Source organism: Lagenorhynchus albirostris, chromosome 3 (genome assembly GCF_949774975.1).
Source record: "Lagenorhynchus albirostris chromosome 3, mLagAlb1.1, whole genome shotgun sequence".
Lineage (NCBI taxonomy): Eukaryota > Metazoa > Chordata > Mammalia > Artiodactyla > Delphinidae > Lagenorhynchus > Lagenorhynchus albirostris.
Genome location: NC_083097.1, coordinates 76,021,639 through 76,042,537, shown reverse-complemented (window position 1 = coordinate 76,042,537; position 20,899 = coordinate 76,021,639). Strand labels below are relative to the sequence as shown.

Below are 20,899 nucleotides of genomic sequence, written 5' to 3'. Positions count from 1 at the left end.
TTTCATCCAAGCTGGTTTATAAAGGAAAGCAAAAACGACAATAAAAGAAATGTACCAATTTATTCTCTACTAATAAAGTATTGAACATTAGTGAAAAAAGTGTGAAATATTGGAATGCAACACAGAGCAATTCCACTACCCATTGCAGTTTTGGGTCATATACTGTATATAAACAGTAATTACTTCATTGGTTGGAGACCACAGTGGAGGAATATAGAATTTGATGAAAGAGATGTTAAGATAAAAATTTTATCCCAAAGCACTTGAAAACTTTGCCAACACTCCAGACTGTTTTATTTTGGACTGTGGTGGCCAGGGGTGAGGGGAGTGGGCGCAGGGTGGGAGTGCCGAAGAAAGAATGAAAATTAAAAGTGAGCAGATTTTTAAAAACTCTTGAGCCAATAATCAACATCAGTACTTGGATTTAAAGAATCTACTAAAAATAGTCTTTGTAGATACCTGAAATGACATGTTACTAATGAAGATCCCATATTTAAAATATGCACATGACATTATTAACATTAAATCTGGTGGTTTCTAACACATCTTCCACTTCCCATTTTTGAATCAACTTTCTGGATTTCATTTTCTTGCTGATCATGGTGTTTGTGATAATAAATTTCTAAACGTTCGCAAGTCTTTTCTTCTTGTTTATCTCACAGGGATCCTGGGTAGGAACTGAAATCTTCCTGGGTAGAGTGGGAAGGTCACATAGTATATTGTGCAGAGAACAGACTCGAGTTGGCTGGTTGTAATCCTAATCCAAGCTGTGTCACTTTTCCGTGAGCCTCAGTTTTCTCTCCTGTACAGTAGAGAAAAATATCTGTGTTGTAGGGTGGTTGTGAGGATTGAATGAGCTGTGTGAAAAGCACTTTATGGTGCTTAATGAGTATCTATTTACATTCTACTTCTTTCTAAAGATAATTTAGAATACAAAAACATACATTAAGAAGAAATAGATAAACCGTGTAAAATCATGCCCAGTGAATACTGATTCATTTATGTCTTCTATCCATGTTACTTTAACAATGATATTGGAGAAAATCAGGGGATTATCCTGATTATAAAAGTAAAATATATTAATTGCAAAGAATTTGAATATTACAGGAAGGTATGAGGAAGGTAAACATCCATTATCTTTAAGATTTTGACACATTCCCTTCATCTATTTCCATCCTACTCATTTCAAAAATAAGTTAGAATTATACTCCATATCACATTTACTTCCCATTCTTTTCAGTTTCTATTAGATCATAAGTATTTTCACTGTCTTTAAGCAATATTTTGTGATTTCCTAATAGTCTATCATTTGTATGTAACATAATTAATTCTACCCACCATGTTAGTGATTTTTCTTTTTGTTATTATAAACAAAACTGCAATGAAAATTGTTTCAGATGTTCATTGACTATATTGGTAGTCCTATCCCTTCATTTGTCATATTTGTTGCAATTTTTTTCCCACTTAGCCTTTTAAATTTATGATAACTTTTGATATAAGTTTTTAATGTTATTTAACTTTTACTACCAGTTATTTTTCTTTGTGATTTTCTCTACTGCTTGTATGTTCAGAAAGGTCTTTCCTATTCCAAGGTCAGTAAATAAATTACCTATCTTTTTCTGTTTTTACAATTCATTTTTAGCTTTTTGCTTTTAAATTAATATAGTATATATTTGGGGTACCTCAGTTTGAGGTAGATGCTGGGGTAGATTTGAGCTGTCATAAATAAGTTTGAGAATTTATTAAGGCAGAATTTAATATAATTTTCCCCAAATAGTTAAAACAATTACCCAGTAACATAATACTTCCTTCTTTATGATAGATTTATGATGGTGCTTTATCATACAATGATCTCTCTTTCAATGCTTATCTTTCATATTTTAATTACTTAAATATCTGGTACAATAAATGTTTTCTCATTATTTCTCTCTTGCAAACATTACTTGGCTATAGGTATTCATTTATTCTTCCAAATAAATTTTAAAAACACTTGATCAAGTTCTCCCCATTTCACTCCGCTCCAAACACATTAGGATTTGCTTGACATTGCATTAAACCTTTGTGTTCAACTGAAAAAAAAAAAGAATACATTCTTTTAATATTCAGTATTCCAATGCAGAATAGTACCTCTAATTTCTTAATTAGAGTACCTCATAGTACCTTAATTAGAGTACCTCATAGTACCTCTAATTTCTTAATATAGATTCTGTACATTTCTTGTTAAGGTATGGCTAAGTGTTTTATATATTTTATTGCTATTGTGAAAGAAACATTTTTCACCTCATAATTTCAAACTGGTACGATATTATTCTCAGTGAACTTTCATTGTATAATCTGCATGCTTTGTCTCCAACTTGATTTATTCTGCATGTAGAAAAATATTTTGTAAGAGCACTTTACTTCATAGACAAAATGAACTTAGCCGGTGCTTGAGAGAGAACATTGAAGGCTGTGGAGATTATTAGAGCAGACCAATTTTGTAATTATGAAAGGAACTAGAAGGAGCCACTGGTTATCCATTTTATTGTAAAATGTACAATTACATAGGTGAAATGAGTGCATTTTATTACTGGGGAGGGAAAAAAGACAAGAAATTGATGCACCCATGTCTGTAATGACATGTGAAGGGCAACTTTTGAAGACAGTGGGGACTCCGAGAGTGTGTAATTGTTCTCTGTACTCTGAGCCTTATGCATTTCACCTACCTCATTGCCTTACAGTCCGTTTTGGTATAAGTGAGATGAATAACGTAGACAATATCTCCCATGGGAATTAAATTTAAAATGAGGGCTCTAAGTAACTGGTATCTAAAGATCATGTTATAAAACTGGCATCCGTGTCCTCAGTCCCACTGTACCCTGTTGTCCTTGGAGGCTGCCCACACACCTGTCATTCGCTTGCCCTCAGTTTCTAAGGTGGCAGGATGCCAGCCCCAGCCAAGTGTTCACAGTGCAAAGTGCTTCAGACTCTTCTAAAATGAAAGTCAGTATGTAAATGTGCAACATGACGACATTATTATTCTAGCTTCCTGGCTGCTTTCAGCAAGCACTGACTGCCACATGAGGCCTCAAGTGTTCTGGCACAGTGTGCAAGTGTTCAAAAGAAGTTAAAGTAATGAAATTGGATCTACATTTCCATAGAGATTCAAGCTGGCATGGAGGAATGGAGTCATGGGTTGGATGGTCTCCACCAAACAGCCTAGGCAAGTGCCTGTGATGCCAGGCTACTAAGCAGAATTTTCTATCGTGAAAGGGCACCACTGTTTCTTCCTCTGGGTCTAAAATTACAAAATGTGCCCATTTCTCCCAGGCTCACACCACTCTCTGGGCGCTTTATGCTCAGTCCTCACCCATCCATTCCCTGGAGCACACACCAGCTTTGCTTAAATCTAGCACAAGTTTTAAAATGAAGAATTAAGTACAAAGTGTGGGGGCGGGGGATGTTTAGTTAGAACCCTGACTAATAGAGCATGAAGTATGTGACTATTATTCATAAGAGGCGGGGCCAGGCTAACTGTGTATCTGATCTACCTAAGGTGCTGTTTAGAGGTGGCCACTTACTGGATTTCAGTTGACCTTGTTATTTTTTTATTTAAATTTTTCTTTGCAGTTTTCATTGCTCACAGGTCTTCTCATTTGCACCCAGCATTCCCTTCTATTAAAATATCTGGAGCCAAGACCAAACTTAGGTGTATGGGTGCTGGGGCCAAGAAACTGGGTTTGCTGAGTATCGCGTCATGGTAGGTCCAGGGTCAGCACAGATTCCGCATTTGGTCATTCTAAGACCTGATCTCTTTATACCTCCCCTCCCCCTGGCTGAAATGTTTCTGTTCGCCAGGGCAAGAGCAACAGAATCTGAGTCTTGTGCTTTGCAGCCACCCTTATACTAGCACAGCTCCATAATGCTGAGTACTCTTCCTCCTCTACCTCCTTTCATATCCGAAACATTTCATGGGCTTCACGTATCCATTTATATATATGCAAAAATGAAGTTCATTTAAGTTTAAAAATGTAAGAGTGGGACAATTAAAAGAATTCAAGCCCTCAAGGATACCTTTACTCATATAGAATCTCTCTCTCTTTTTTATTGTGTTTTAGGACAGCGAAAAAAAGGGATTTATAAATAAAATCTATGCCATCCAGGAAGTATGTATCAGTGTCCAGAACATCCTAGATGAAGTTGCTTCCTTTGGCGAAAGGATAAAGAAGTGAGTGATGCTGACATGTGAGCCCTGGTGTTCTGTGGGACAGTGTCCATTTGTTTCTCAGAGGGTGAACTGCCACATTCTTTCTGGCAGGGGACACTCCTGGGTGATCTATTGCTCCGTTTTATCATTATTTACTTTGTTTCTGCCTGTCTTTGGTTTTATGAAAGTTCTGTCAATTTCCTCCTTGAAATTTAGAACATATTGGTTGGAAAGAAGTCATACTTGTAGCTTTGAAGAAATAACACCGTCCTAAATTTTAGCACATTTTCACAGTGAGACTTTGTTCTTACACAGAATATGAAATTGTGATAGAAAAAAAATAAACCAAGTTAAATGAGGATTTCAGGTAATCAAGACACACCTGCAGTTTATTATTGGTCGAGTTATAATTTCATCAATAAAGTTAAATTAAAAAAAATCATACTATATATAGCACCCTGCAAAAATATGCTTTCAATTTTGTATATTTAAATAGCTGAGATCATAATTATAGATGAAATAAACTAATGCTTTCTCATTTAGAAAATATACATAATTTTTATAATTTAAAAAACAATCTTTTAAACAAGGAAACAGAGCTTCATTGAGAGCTGATGTAAAATTAAGAAACATATTACTTGCATTTTACTTCAAATAGTTTTATTAATATATTTTTAAAACCAACTGTTTAATTATAAAAATGGTAAGGTGGATTTATAATTAGTTATTAGTAAAAAATATTCTAAGGCCCCGTACCGACTAAACTATGTGAAAATTGGCCTACATAATGATTTCTAAATGATCTATTCAAGAAGGGGTGCTGTATATCTGGATAAGCCTACATTTTCCTCGTTTTATATATCTATTCATTGTTTATTATTCATAACCAAAAGTGTTCTGCAGATTTGGATCCTTGGGCATACATAGAAATTGAAAGGAGTAAATTATTTAAACTAAAGGTGTGAGTCATTCATCTGGTGCCTTTCATGTTTCAAGGCATAATGCATTTTATTTTGTATAATTTTTTGTTTAACACATTTCCACATATGCATAGGTGCTGAGTTTCCACTTTCTCGTATCATATTAGACAGAACAGCCTCCTTCTCACTCCCAAATGTGCCTCTAAGCAACATTCAGTATCAGACTTCTAAAGACTGATTTCCACATCTTTTCTCTTTTCTTCTTCTCCATGTTATTTACATCTCTAAGCATGTTTCCTTGTTCTCCACAACCTATCTGCAGAAGCAGAGTGTGAAGTCCTAAATGGGGCATTTCCCTATTGAGTATTGTCCTTTCTCTGAGGTACACTGTGTATTGATTACCTGACAGAAACATCTCATTTATATCAGAAGACCCTGGGTCAACTCTAAGGTCAGGATTGTGAATGCCTGAAGGGGAGAGGCTTCTTTGTAACTCTGGGTGTTAGGAGACTCAGACAGGTGCTTGGCTGGAAAAGACCATGGCCAGTTGAAGGAAATGACCAGATCCTGGCTGTGGACCAGGCTTGGGGAAAACTGGATTTTGTGAACTTTCCAAGGTATAGACAGAGGTGCAGGTACAGGCTGAGGTACAGGAACACCGCATAGGATCTAGTGAGTCTTGTAGGAGCTATCTTTTCGGCACAGTAATCTTTCATATACTATAAGAGAGAAGCTCCCCTGGGGTCACGCGGGATAAAATGGATCTATCCAGAAAGCAGATACAGAAGCAATCTTTAAGTACAAAATGAAAGCCTCCATAATTACCACAGCTTGTTACTAAATCATTCCAGAACTTTCTTGAATTGCATCTCTTAAGATCATATTCTAGATATAGATTCCACAATGCACTGTGGAAAAAGAAAAGGGCAGTCTTTTTTCCCCCTGGGAAAAAAGCTACACTGGTATTCCTTGCCATTTTTCCTTCCAAGAGGAGTAAGAACACAGGGTGTTCTTCAGTGAGGGTGCCCAGAGGGAGGGTTTTCTGCGTGAAGAGCCAGTGCCCTCACACATGGAGTGGTGTGATAGATGGCTCGGAGCTGAGCCACAGGAGAGCAAACAGACCCTCAGCCTTCTGTTCTCTCCGCAAGCGGGCAGAAGCAAGGGAACTACAGGTGTCAGTGAAGGAGGGAAGGCAAGATTCTTTGCCTGGTGACAGTTATAGGACTCACTCTGGCCATAGGAGATAAAAAAACACGACAGCAAAGCCAGACCCCAAGAGTTACTAAAAACAAGACAACCAGATTGATCCAACTTTGGCTTTCTTACTAGAAAAAAAACATTTTTAGGAATTTGACCTAGAGAAAGACAAAAAGCAAGCCATATGCCACAAAGCTAAGGAATAACTCTTAAGTGTTAGGCTGAAGGGCAGTACATGAGAAAATCTCTTGAGAAACATCCCTTATTGGATCAAAAACTTCCCTGGAAAAACCCAGCCCAAGTGAGCATAGCATCCATTACTGGGAAATTAGAAGAAATAAAAAACACTGACATTTATCCATATCATGTACAATTTCATATTTTCTTGAAGTGTCTTGGGGCCCTTCTCACTGCTTGATAAGAAGAAATGCCATACTTTATAGACTCCTAGAGTTGAATGGCTCTAATAACTTCATCTTGATTCACATAAACATGTTGCCATCACTACCAGTCTTCCTGGATACAATAAAAGCTGTCCCCATTTTATAACCGGGAAGGTTGACGCTTAGAGAGGTTTACCACCTAAAGTCACATAGCAGAATCTAGGCTTTGAACACGGATTCGCTACCTTCTTTGGTTTTTTTTTTTTTTTTTCATTAAATTATGCTAAAGAGTCACTCAGCAAGATATGTTAGTTCCTCTTTGGAGGCTGAACTTCAAGGCAATGGTATGCCTATAAATGGAGATATGATTATATACCCAACCTCGAAGGCTCCGTGGAATGGTTCTGTTTACTTTATAATTTTGTCACTCTCTCTTAGAAACTACCAGACTCACAATAGATGTTCTACACAAAAAGCCTAAAAATATCCCAGTTTTTCCACGTTCCATTTGCCTTCTGTCTTGATCTTCCTTTTTGTCTCATTAAAGTCCTTCCCATCTTAGTACTGTCTCTTTTGTAACTTCCTGGCCTTCTGTTCATTGATCCCATTTTTGTTCTTTGTTCTGATGTTATATCATTGTCAGTACTCCGTCTTGCTTCCTTCCCTGACCCTCTACATTATTAGTCACCAGCAGTGTGGAAACACTGCAGAGCCATCAGCCAGGCCCTGTTATAACCCACCCTTTTCCAGCTTATACTCCCTTTTTGGTCTTCCCAACAAATCTATCATGTGCCATGTTCTCCTTTGCTATCAACAAGGTAGGGAGAATAGTAGGTAATGTTGACTTTATTTCTTAATTGTGTATTTCTGGGAAGAGGGCTATGATGGCAGGTGAATTTTTACACAATTCCCTCTTCCTGACTTCTAATTCCATTTGAAACATAACTGAAGTGGGAAGTGAGTATTCCTCTAAGGATTTCTAAAGTTCTGAAGATTTACACAACCATGTAAGATTTAGATCTATGGACAATCGTTGGCAACATTTTATTTCCAATGTGGTTAATCTTGTGTGAGAGTTCAGAGAAGAAAGAATGGTAGGCCCAGGGGCATTCTCCTCTATGAAAATTTGGAGAAAACAAGATTCAGTACTAGTTTTAGAAGTAGAAAAAGATTTTTAAATCATGGGGAGTCACCCAAGTAGTGTGATGACCTTAGACCCTTAAGTCACCTGGGACAATCTGGAGAGGTTGGTGTCAACACCTTTTACCTGGGCCCTGTGTTCATGAAGTTGAGCAGATTATGACTAACCTGTATCTTCTGATAGCCTATTACAATTGGAATCTATTCCAGTGAGAAATACAGTCTTTACTAGATCCTTAGTCCAGATTTTGAATCAGAATCACATTTATTTTCATCTTTGTTTGAAAAAAGTATGAAGTGCTCAGATTGCTGATGTATTAATTTCTCATTCAGTACTTTCAACTGGACCATCCCATTCTTAAGCTGGCTGGCCATTGTAGCCCTCTGTGCGTTCACAGTCATCCTGTACTTCATTCCGCTGAGATACATTGTCCTTGTCTGGGGTAAGTAAAGCCTTTTTTTTTTTTTTTTTTAACTGTCACAGCTGCTAAGAACAAACTATTTTTAAGGGATGAGTTATACTGTCAGTAGTTCCCTATATTTATGGTCATGAAGCTACTCCATGATGAAAAGAGACAGGTCAGTTAAAAATCACAAGAGTATAAAGATTTAGGTCTATCTGCAAATGCATTTTTCTTATCTGGCACCATAGGCTCCATCATACTATAAACATGTAGTTGTGCAGATTCTTCATATATCAAAGTGTAGCTTTGTCTAGATATCACTCTGATTTATTTCCACCATTTATACATAAACAGAGGCATTTTGATCCATATGGTGCATTTAGGACAATATGCTTTTGTGCTGTGGAAATGTCCTCTATCTTACGGAAATGTCCGTAAACATGGTACTATATATGGCTGCCTGTTTAAGAGGTCACCTTTAAGGAAGCAGGAAGAGGGTCCTTGGCATTGGCAGGCTGCTTGGGAACAAAAAACCCTGCTTTATGTGTACTAAACAAGAATGCTTCTGTAAAAACCCACTTTAAAGGTGATATTTGGGGGTCCTAATTTCTAATGCAATTATGCTTCATGCTAACAGTTCCCATGTACCTAGACTATACTTAGGTGGTACTTTCAGCATTCTTCATAGTTTGGGGTTTTTTTGGGTTTTTTTCTTTCTCTTATCTGACACAATTCTTTGTTTGGAAAACTTAATTTTCAGTCTCCAAGATCAACTAACATATAAAACTACATTAATGATATATATTTTATATATATATATATATATATATATATATATATATATATATATAAACAAGACTGGGTAGGAGTAGAATTCTCTACTTGCCCCTGGACTGCATACACCCGAGATTGCTAAACTTATACAAAATGCAAAGAACCAAAATGGGTTTTAATTTCAGAACACATGTGCTTACACTGAAAGCAAAAAGATGAAAAGGAATGTTTTGTTCTCTTAAGGCTTTTAAAGACATATCCTGGAATAAAATGAAAAAGGGTCTGATGTCTCCAAGCCCTCCAGTTTACAAATCCTTACCTCGCTATTCTTTTTTTTTTTTATTTTTTATTTTTTTTTTACCTCGCTATTCTTTTTGGCATATCTTGTCATATCTTCAGCAAGCCCTCTTGCCCCTATCATCACTATCATTACCTTTACATCTTGGGTAGGGAGTGGAGGGTGAAGGGAAGGGTGATTATGTTTTCCTGCCTTAATTTCTATAATATAAAGAAGCAGTTTCAACTAAGACAGTGCTTTCACTATACAAGGGAAGAGGCATTTCCACCATGTTCTTGCGTCGCTATTGTATGCTCTTTCATTCCTTCCTCTGATATTTAAAACGGCTGCTGTTTTATTGAAGGAATTAAGGTAGGGCGTTAGGTGTGGCAGTTTATTACCTCTAACCTACTTAGGGTCAGACCTGCCATCTCAGTTGTGATAGGTGGGGAACTTCGGGTTTCCTTTCCCCAGGTTCTCAGAAACTGGAGCCCACGGCAGACATCTGGCTGTGTAATCTGGGTTGGCCTCACTGGCAAGCTGTCTTAAACGTAATTTGCAGAGAATGTGTTTGGGTCTCTTGTTTCATCAAATAAAATAAAACAAAACAGTATTCCTTTAGTGGTAGGTGATTGCTGAAATATTAAATAGAAATTTAAGACATGAGTCTCACATGGGGAGACAGGGACCAAATCATAATTGCATTGGTTTATTCTGCTCAACTCCCTGAAGAGCCAAGATGCTCCAGTTTGTGACCCAGTTTTTACCACTCTGATTTCATAAAAAGCTGTTTATTTATGTATTTTTATGTGAATATGCTTGGTAATTTATTAAGTGCAATATAAATTTAAAACAGTAGACTTATCCAATTGAAATTCTACATTATTCCATAGAATATGTAGAATAGGTACTTCTAGTTTTATACATTATTTTGACATTTCCACCTCATTAAATTTGGGTTTTTTTTTTTTTTTTTTTTTTTGTATAATAGCTCCAAATTCATCTGTATTTGCCCCTCATCCACATTTGCTCTTCAGGTAGCACAGAGGATTCACTGTTGAAGAATTTAGCATGGGTAGGTTTGGCTCATTTTTAATGGTTCTTGGCCATTTTAATCCAAGAAGTGATCCAAGTCAATCACAGTAGCATCTTTTGCAAGCCTTAAATTTAAATTTCTTATAATTTAAAAGGAAAATTGGTTTCTATAAATCTCAATGCCAGAAATATAGAAATGGAAACATTCTTTCTTGTGATGAGAACTTTTAAGATCTACTCTTTTAGCCACTTTCAAATGTGCAATACAGTATTATTAACTATAGTCACCATGCTGTACATTAGATCCCCATGACATTTTATTGCTGGAAATTTGTACCTTTTGACTCCCTTACCCACCTCCCACTCCTCCACCTCTGGTAACCACCAGGCTGTTCTCTGTATCTATGAGCTTGATTTTTGTTTTTATTTAAGGAGTCCACATATAAGTGAAATCATATGCAGTATGTGTCTTTCTCTGTCTGACGTATTTCACTTAGTATAATGAATGCCCTTGAGGTCAATGCATGTTATCACAAATGGGAAGATTTCAAACTTTTTTATGGCTGAATAATATTCCACTGTGCATATGTATACCACAACATTTTTACCCATTCACCCGTCAACGGACACTTAGGTTGGTTCCATGTCTTTGCTATTATAAATAATGCTGAATGAACATGGGGGTGCACATGTATTTTTGAATTAGTGTTTTTGTTTTCTTCAGATAAATACCCAGAAGTGAAATTACAGGAACATAGTGGTAGTTTTATTTTTAATTTTTTGAGGAACCTCCATACCTTTTTCTGTAGTGGTTGTACCGACTTACATTCCCACCAGCAGTTCACAAGGGGTCCCTTTTCTCCACACCCTCCCCAACATTTGTTATTTATAGACTTTTTGATGATACAGCTATTCTGACAGGTGTGAGGTGATAGCTCATTGTGGTTTGGATTTGCATTTCCCTGATGATTAGTGATATTGAGCATCTTTTCATGTATCCGTTGGCCATCTGTCTTCTTTGGAAAAATGTCTATTCAGATCCTCTGCCCATTTTTTAATTGTTTTTGACAGTTGAGTTGTATAAGTTTTTAATATATTTTGGATATTAGCCCCTTATCAGATATGATTTGCAAATATTTTCTCCCATTCTGTAGGTTGCCTTTTCATTTTGTTGATGGTTTTCTTTGCTGTGCAGAAGCTTTTTAGTTTGACGCAGTCCCACTTATTTTTACTTTTGTTATCACCTATAGTTTCTTCTAGGAGTTTCGTGGTTTCAGGTCTTAACATTCAAGATTTAGTCCGTTTTGAGTAATAATTTTTGTAAGCGGTATAAGATAATGGTCCAGCTTCATTCTTTTGCTTGTGCCAGTCCAATTTTCCCAACATCATTTCATGAGGAGACCGTCCTTTCCCCATTGTATATGCTTGGCTCCTTTGTTGTAAATTAATTGACCAGGGGCTTCCCTGGTGGTGCAGTGGTTAAGAATCCGCCTGCCAATGCAGGAGACACAGGTTTGAGCCCTGGTCCGGGATGATTCCACATGCCGCGGAGCAACTAAGCCTGTGTGCCACAACCACTGAGCCTGTACTCTAGAGCCCACGCGCCTAGAGCCTGTGCTCCGCAACAAGAAAAGCCACTGCAATGAGCAGCCCACACACTGTAATAAAAGTAGCCCCTGCTCACCACAAATGCACAGCAACAAAGAAAGCCATGCACAGCAACAAAGACCCAATGCAGCCAAAAATAAATTTATAAAAAAAAATTAATTGACCATATATACATGGGCTTATTTCTGGGCTCTCTATTCTCTTCTATTGATCTATGTCATCTGTTTTTATGCCAATACCATACTGTTTTAATAACTATAGGTTTGTAATATAGTTTGAAATTAGGGAGCATGATGGCTCCAGGTTTGTTCTTCTGTTTTAGTATTGCTTTGCAATTCAGGGTCTTTTGTGGTTCCATACAAATTTTGGGATTTTTTTCTATTTCTGTTAAAAATGCCATTGGAATTTTGAAAGGGATTGTATTGAAACTGAAGATGGCTGTGGGTAGTATGAACATTTTAACAATATCAATTCTTTTAATCCTTGAGCAGGGAATACCTTTCCATTTATTTGTCTTCTTCAATTTCTTTCCTCAGTGTCTTACAGTTTTCAGTGTACAGGTCTTTCATCTTCTGGGTTAAATTTGTTACTAAGTATTTTATTCTTTTTGATGGGATTGTTTTAATTTCTCTTTCTGATACTACATTGTTAGTGTATAGAAATGCAACAGATTTTTGTGTATTGATTTTGTATCCTGCAACTTTACTGAATTCATTTATTAGTTCTAACAGTTTTTTGGTGGAGTCTTTAGAATTTTCTATATATAAAAAACCATGTCATCTGCAAATAGTGAGTTTTACTTCTTCCTTTCCAATTTGCATTGTTTTAAAATCTATTTGTCTTATATAAGTATAGCTTCCCCTGCATTCTTTCAGTTCCATTTGCATGGAATATCTTTTTCTATCCCTTCATGTTTAGTCTGTGTGTGTCCTTACACCTGACTTAATCTCTCATAGGCAGCAATACAGAAGGGTCTTGCTTTTTTTTTTTTTTTTAATCCATTCAGCCACTTTATGTATTTTGACTGGAAAATTTAGTTCATTTACATTAAAGTAATTATTGATAGGTATGTACTTACTGCCATTTTGTTAATTGTTTTCTGGCTGTTTTGTAGTTCCTCTGTTCTTTTCTTCTTCTCTTGCTTTCTTATTTTGTGGTTACCACGAGGCTTATGTACAAGAACTTAATTTTTAAAAAAAATTTTTTTTTTTTAGCTGCATTGGGTCTTCGTTGCTGCACGTGGGCTTTCTCTCTAGTTGTGGCAAGCGGGGGCTACTCTTCGTTGCAGCGCATGGGCTTCTCATTGTGGTGGCTTCTCTTTGTTGTGGAGCATGGGCTCTAGGCACGTGGGCTTAGCTGCTCCGTGGCATGTGGGATCTTCCTGGACCAGGGCTTGAACCCATGTCCCCTGCATTGGCAGGAGGATTCTTAACCACTGTGCCACCAGGGAAGTCCCAAGAACTTAAGTTTGAATGCATTTGAAAGTTCTAAATTTTTACTCTATTTCCCTGTTTTATATGTTACATTTTACACCTTTTTATTGTTGTGTATCCCTTAACTAAATATTGTAGTTATAGTTATTTTTACTATATTTGTTGTATAATCTTCATACTAGCTTTATAAATGATTAAGCCACTATGTTTAGTATATATTTACCTTTACTAGTGACATTTGTACTTGCATGTGTTTTCTTTCTACTTACAGCACACTTTCTTTTGGCTTAAAGAAGTCCCTTTAACATTTGTCATAAGGCAGTTTAGTAATGATAAACTCTTTTAGCTTTTGCTTGTCTGGAAAATTCTCTTTTTCAGTTCTGAAGGATAACTTAGCTGAGTAGAGTATTCTTGCTTGGAAGTCTTTTTTTCTTTTAGCACTTTGAATATATTATGCCATTCCTTTCTAGTCTTCAAAGTTTCTCCTCAAAAATCTGCTTATAGTCTTTTGGGGGTTCTCTTGTACATAACAAGTTGTTAATCTCTTGATGCTTTTATGACGCTTGTCCTTAACTTTTCACATTTTAATTATATGTCTTGATGTGGGTTTCTTTGGGTTTCTCTTATTTGGAACTCCCTGGGCTTTCTGGATCTGTTTTCTTCCCCAGATTAAGGAAGTTTTCAGCCATTATTTCTTAAAATACATTTTCTGCCCCTTTCTCTCTCTCTTCCCCTGCTGGGACTCCCTATAATGCAAATGTTAGTTCGCTTGATGTTGTCCCCATGAGTCCCTTAAGCCATCTTCACTTTTTGTCATTTTTTTCTTTTTGCTCCTCTGATTTTCTGTGATCCTTTCTTCTTCTTCATCTAGTCTGCTGTTGCATTCCTCTAGTGTATTTTTCAGTTCAATTATTTTATTCTTCAGCTCTGTGACTTCTATTTGGTACTTATATGTTCTATCTCTTGGTTGAACTTCTCACTTTGTTCATCCATACCCTCCTGAGTTTGGTGAGCATATTTATGAGCATGACTTTGAACTCCTTATCAGGGAAATAACATCTCCATTTCATTAAGGTTTTTTTCTCTGAGGTTTATCTTGTTCTTTCATTTGAAACATTTTCCTCATTTTGCTTGAATCTGTTGGTTTCTATGCATTAGATGAAAGAGCCACCTCTCCCAGTCTTGAAGTAGTGCTCTTGCATAGGAGATGAACCTTCTCATTCAACCTTGCCTTAGCTCTTAGTTGTCTCCCAAACCTTTGTGATTGTCCAAGCAGCCTATTCTATTTTTTATTTATTTTTGGCTGTGTTGGGTCTTCGTTGCTGCGTGCAGGCTTTCTCTAGTTGCAGAGAGCAGTGGCTTCTCTTGTTGCAGAACACAGGCTCTAGGGCGTGCGGGCTTCAATAGTTGTGGCACACGGGCTCAACAGTTGTGGCTCATGGGCTCTAGAGTGCAGGCTCAGTAGTTGTGGCGCACAGGCTTAGTTGCCCTGTGGCATGTGGGATCTTCCCGGACTAGGGCTCGGGATCTTCCCGGACTAGGGCTCGAACCCATGTCCCCTGCATTGGCAGGCGGATTCTTAACCACTGCGCCACCAGGGAAGTCCAAACCTATTTTATTTTTAATAGCCCTCATAGTTGAGGATGTGTGAAGACCTGTCAGTGTCTCAAACAGGAGGATCTCAGGCAGCACCTAGATTCAGGCTAATTGAAAATCATTCCCTTAGGCAGCAGCTTTTAAATTATGCAGATATATACAGTGGGAATGCAAGTGTAAGCCCAGCTGGCCACCAGAGACAGATGATCTGGAGGTGTCCCCTGGGTGACAGTCACAAAAATCAGGGCTTTGGATGAGTTTATAAGCTCCTTTCTGGGAGATACTGATGAGCTGTGGTGAAGCAGAGGGAGAGTGCAAAGATAGCATTCCCTGGCCTGTGTCCCCTGAGAGCACCTGCATACGTCCCTAGATGTGTGCCAAACCTGAAAGCTGCCCCTGAGGCCAAAGCTCCAGGACAAGCAAATAGGCCTCTTTCATAGAAAGACTGGGGTGTGTTTCAGTCTCCTGTTTGTGCAGTGCCCTGCCTGGTGGTGGTACCTTGCAGAGAACTATCTATCTCTTGATTGTTACAGTCCTGTGAGACTCAGGAACACCAGCTCCCCTGACCACCGGAGTCAGGCAGTCAAGGGGCATCCCCTGGGTGGCAGCTGCAAAAACTGGGGCACCAGCCATGTGTAAGAGCTCCCCTCTGAGGTGTCCGGAAGGGTTTACAGTCAGCCCTTAGATGTGTGTTTAATTAGAAGCCTGCCATGATAAAATTATAGGCCCATTTCACAGGGAGATTGAGCTCCTTGGTCTGTTACTTCTTGCTGTGCCCTGAGGGTGTTAGCTGTTTAAGACCTCTTTCTCTATTGTTTACAGCCCTTTGGGACCTGCAAACATAAGCCCCTCTGGCCACCAGAACTAGGTAATGTAGAGGTGTCTCCTGAGAGCAGTTGCAAAAATTGGGGCACCAGCGGAGGTTCTGGGAGATACTGGCAAGCTAGAGCAAGGCAGAGAGAGAATGCAAAGATTGCATCCATCAGCCTCCGTTGGCCTCTGTTCCCTGAGAACACTTCCATCGGCTCCTAGAAGTGTGCCAGAGCAGATTCCTGCCCCTCAGGCCAAAGCTCCTGGACAAGCAAACTGGGCTCTTTCTTGGAAAGACTGGGGTGTGTTTCAGTCTGCTGTCTGTCCAGTGCCCTGGGGGGTGGTAGCCTGCCAAGAACTGTCTCTCGAATGTTATAGCTCCAGGGGACCCAGAAGCACCAGTCCCCTGGCCTCCAGAGCCAAGCAATCAAGGGGTACCCCCTGGTGGCAGCCACAAAACCCAGAACATGAGACGTGGGTAAAAGCTTCCCTCCAGGAGACACTGGTGCTCTGAAGCGCAGTAGAGGGAGAGCTCAAAAATGGGGCCCACCAGCTTCTGTCCCCAGATAGTATCCCAGCAGGCCCCTGCCTCTCTGGCCAACTTTTTAAGATTAGGAAATGAATTTTCTTCACTTAAAACCTGGGCACCTTTCAAACAGCTGCCTCTGTGCTGGGCCCTGGGGTGAGTGAGTGCTCACGAGCTCTTTAAGAGCCATTCTCCTTTCACCACAGCACGTTGGGTCTCATGGATGCAAGCCCATTGACTTTCAAAGCCAGATGCCTTGAGGGCTCAACTCTCAGGTGCAGGTCTTAAAAGCTGAGGTGCCTTACGTGGTGTACAAACTCTTGGCTACTCAGGGAGAAGCTCCGGGTTTGTGAGTTTCCTCCTGATGGTGGGTAGCTGCACTGGGGGTGGGGTTTATGGTGAGATTCTCAGCATCTCCTATCCACTTGAATATAGCCTTTTTCTCATTTGCCCCACGTGAAGGAGGTGCTCAGCTAGTTTTCAGGGGGTGTTTTTTGTGTTTTTTTTTTTACCGGAAATTGTTCCATATGTAGCTGTAGAGTCGGTGTGTCCATGGGAAGAGGTGAGTTCACGATCGTCCTAGGTCACCATCTTGAACTGCCTCATAGATGTAAAACCTCAGGCACCAGATGTGTGTGAAAGCTCCTTTCGGGGAGATACTGGTGCTCTGGAACATGGCAGAGGGAGCGCATGAAGATGGTACCAAATGGCTGGACTGAGGCAGTCGGGGAGAGATGGTTCCTGCCAGAAAAGAAAAAAAAGATGGTGGTTGCCAGTCTCTGTCCCTGAAGAGTACCCAGGTAGGCCCCCGAATATGTTTCACATCAGATGCCTTCCCCTCATGACAAGCAAATGATCCTTTCCCACACAAAATCGGGTTGCCCCTGGATCAGCTGCATCCATGCTGGGCCCTGGGGAGGGTGAGTCTGAACACACAAGTTGGTTTCTGAAGCTAGATGTTTTGAGACAAATAGACTAATAGAACAGAATTGAGAGCCCAGAAATAAATCCAAGCATATATGGTAAATTAATATTTGACCAGGGAGCCGAGAATACTCAATGAGAAAAGATAGTCTTTTCAATAAATGGTGCTAGGAAAACTGGATAGTCACATGCAAAAGAATGAAACTTGACCCCTATGTTACACCAGTCACAAAAAATAACTTGAAATGGATTGTAAGACCTGAAACCATGAAACTTCTAGAAGAAAACATTTTTTAGAAAGTTCTTTGACATGGGTCTTGGTAATGATTTCTTGAAAATCACACCTAAAACACAACAACAAAATAAACGAGTGGGACTGTATCAAGCCAAAAAGCTTCTGCATAGCAAAAAAAAAAAAAAAAAAAAAAATTAACAAAGTGAAAAGACAATCTACAGAATGGGAAAAAATATTTGCAAACCATATATCTGATAAGGGGCTAATATCCAACATATATAAAGAACTCATACAATAACAAAAAAAAATAAAAATGGGCAAGGGACCTGAATAGACATTTTCCCAAAGATATACGAATAGCCAACAGATCCATGAAAAGATGCTCAATAACCCTAGTCACTAGGGAAATGCAAATTAAAACCACAATGAGATAGCACCTCATGCTTGTTAGAGTGGCTATCATCAAAAAGATAACAAATGCTGGTATGGATGCAGAGGAAAGGGAACCCTTGTACACTGTTGGTGGGAATGTAAATTAGTACAGCCACTATGGAGAACAGTATGGAGAGGCCTTAAAAAAAATTAAATAAATATAGAACTACCATATGATCCAGCAATTACACTTCTGGGAATTTATCCAAGGGAAACAAAAAGACTAACTCCAAAAGATATCTGCACCCCCATGTTCATAGCAGCATTATTTACAATAACCAAGACATGGAAACAATCTAAGTGTCCACTGATGGATGAATGGATAAAGAAGTGGTATACAATGAAATATTATTCAGCCATAAAAAAAACAAGGAAATCCTGCCATTTACAACAACATGAATGGCCCTTGAAGGTGTTATGTTAGTGAAATAAGTCAGAGAAAAACAAACACTGTATGATTTCACTTATATGTGGAACTGGAAAAAAAAAAAAAAAGCAAAAATAAAAGCCCAAACTCACAGAAAAAGAGAAAAAAAATTTTTCTTTTATCTATACAAGATGATGGATATTAGCTAAACCTACTGTGGTAATCATTTCACTATATGTGTACATCAAACCATCATGCTGTATACCTTAAACTTGTATGTCAATTATTTCTCAAACCTAGAAAAAGAAAAAAAATCTTGATGTTTTGGGGGCTCATCTCTCCAGGTGCAATTCTTAAAAGTTGGGGAAGCCTGATTTGGGGTTCAAACCTTCACTGCTCAGAGAGAAGTCCCTCCTGATTGTGGGTTCTCAGGCTAGGGGTGGGGTTTATGGTGTGGTTGTGTCCCTGCCTCTCTTACCTGCTTCGATGTGGGCCTTCTCACGATGGCCAGTGTGTAGACTCACTCAGCCAATTTGTAGGTTATTTTCAGAGGTAGCTGTTCCATATGTAGCTGTAGATCCAGCATGTTGGTGGGAAGAGATGTGTTTGGGATCCTTATATGTCGCCATCTTCAAAGCTTTTTAGTTTTTTAAAGCTGGTGGTAAACCCTTCCAAATTCCAGGTCATTTTGAAATTAAAACAGAAAAAGCAAAAACCCCAGTTAGTTTGCATAATAACAACACCTCCCCACCACTGAAAAAAAAAAAAGTATCTTTTGAAATGGGGGAACCAGTAAGTCAGATTTCTTGCCTTAAAAACAATCCCAATCCAAAATGTAAGGAGACAAGTTTCATCATAGTTGAAACATTAAAGCAAAGCTTCTAAGTACTGTAACACTGAGGGGAAAGGCAAGATAGGCCAGGTGCCTTTTGTTTCCCAAATAGAAAGCCTTTCCTGCTGGGAAGAAGCCACTGAAGTACAAAGAGAAAAACAGAGCAGCCATGGAGTTGGGAAGGTGGAAAGGAGGGAAAGAGGGAAAGAGGGAGGGAGGGAGGGAGGGAGGGAGGGAGGGAGGGAGGGAGGAAGGAAGGAAGGAAGGAAGGAAACTGGGTTTACTGGTTCATTCAGTCAAGGCTGAAATAAAGGCAGCTTAATCTGGATCTTTAAATCACCACAACACTTTTGCCAGAAATGTGTATTTGAACTCCAAACTTTATAGATTTCAATAATGTTTGATCTGTCACTTTTTCAGGCATCAATAAATTTACAAAAAAGCTGCGGAGTCCATATGCAATTGATAATAATGAACTACTTGACTTCCTTTCCAGAGTCCCTTCAGATGTGCAAGTGGTATGTATGTAGGTTTCATTATTATAACTACAGGCATAGCTCATTTTATCGTGCTTCACTGATATTTCTTTTTATTTTTCTTTACACGTTGAAGGTTTGTGGCAACCCCGCATTGAGCCAGTCTATTGGAACAATTTTTCCAACAGCATTTGCTCACTCTGGGTCTCTGTGTCACATTTTGGTAATTCTTGAAACGTTCTGAACTTTTTCATTATTATTATATTTGTTATGGTGGCCTATGATCATTGATCATTCATGTTACTATTGTAAAAAGATTAATACTTGCTGAAGGCTCAGATGATGTTTAGCATTTTTTTAGCAATAAAGCACTTTTAAATTAAGGTATTACTGTTTTAGATATAATGCTATTGCACACTTAATAGACTTCAGTATACCATAAACAGAACTTTCATATGCACTGGGAAACCAAAATATTCATGTGACTTGAAACATTTGCTTCACTGCAGTGGCCTGGAAACAAACATGCAATATCTCTAAGGTATGCCTGTATCATTTTAATGTAGTGTGGCATTAGGTTTTAACTTTTATATCCATTTAATTTTGAAGGATTTAGAAGAGCTAAGTAAAGCTAATAAAGCCTGTAGAAGATTTTGCCATTCAGGAATTAGCCCAGTTGGGGTGTTATCCAAGAAGAACTTACAGAGAAGATTGGGGAATGAGAGGGCATTGCATAGAGAACCTACCAGGGTGTCAGGGGGACAATCCTCCCCCAAGGTTCAGCTGGAGTTTGTGAAGGGAAGTCACCATCACCTGAAGGAGGAATTAGGAATATTAGACGGTGAAAGCAAAGTATGCCAGCAGATATTGAGAAAAACATTCCTTAAATAAATTGCATGAATTAAGTGAGTTTTAAAGATGTCTGTTTTAGAGATCAGTGAAGGGGGAAAGAGTAACTGATTTTTGAGAACCGGGGCATATCTCAATCCTTTGAAAGCCTTGGAGGTTATTAATGCCCATTGATCATTAAATATTTTCAGAGTAAAATGAGAAATGTTTTTATCAAACTATTGAAGCTGGGTTGCAGCAATACCTTTTTCCTTTGTTTCAGCTGAGTTTTTGATTTGGTATCAGACATGAGAGTGGGCTGGATGGAGATGAAGCTTATATTAAACAAGCACACAATAAATAATTATAGAGAACCATTATTCGGCCCTTCAAAATAGATGGAGATGGTTCTGCTTTTAATGTTACTTGGGTATAGGCAATAGAGACCTCAGCCTGTTACCAAAGTTCACATCAGGGCTCTCATGTAGATTCTGGCAAGATTTCCCTTTTCTGCAT

At 38.5% G+C, this 20,899-nt stretch overlaps 1 protein-coding gene across 7 annotated transcripts in view; it reads left to right on the top strand.

The window, feature by feature from the left end:
- MCTP1 (multiple C2 and transmembrane domain containing 1) overlaps positions 1-20,899 on the top strand; it is a 539,066-nt gene that overhangs the window by 514,713 nt on the left and 3,454 nt on the right. For all 7 annotated transcript variants that reach the window (XM_060143283.1, XM_060143285.1, XM_060143282.1 and 4 more), the window contains 3 exons: positions 4,098-4,207; positions 8,160-8,269; positions 19,500-19,597. In XM_060143283.1, the coding sequence (XP_059999266.1) occupies positions 4,098-4,207; positions 8,160-8,269; positions 19,500-19,597 (318 nt within the window). The remainder of the gene's footprint in view (positions 1-4,097; positions 4,208-8,159; positions 8,270-19,499; positions 19,598-20,899) is intronic.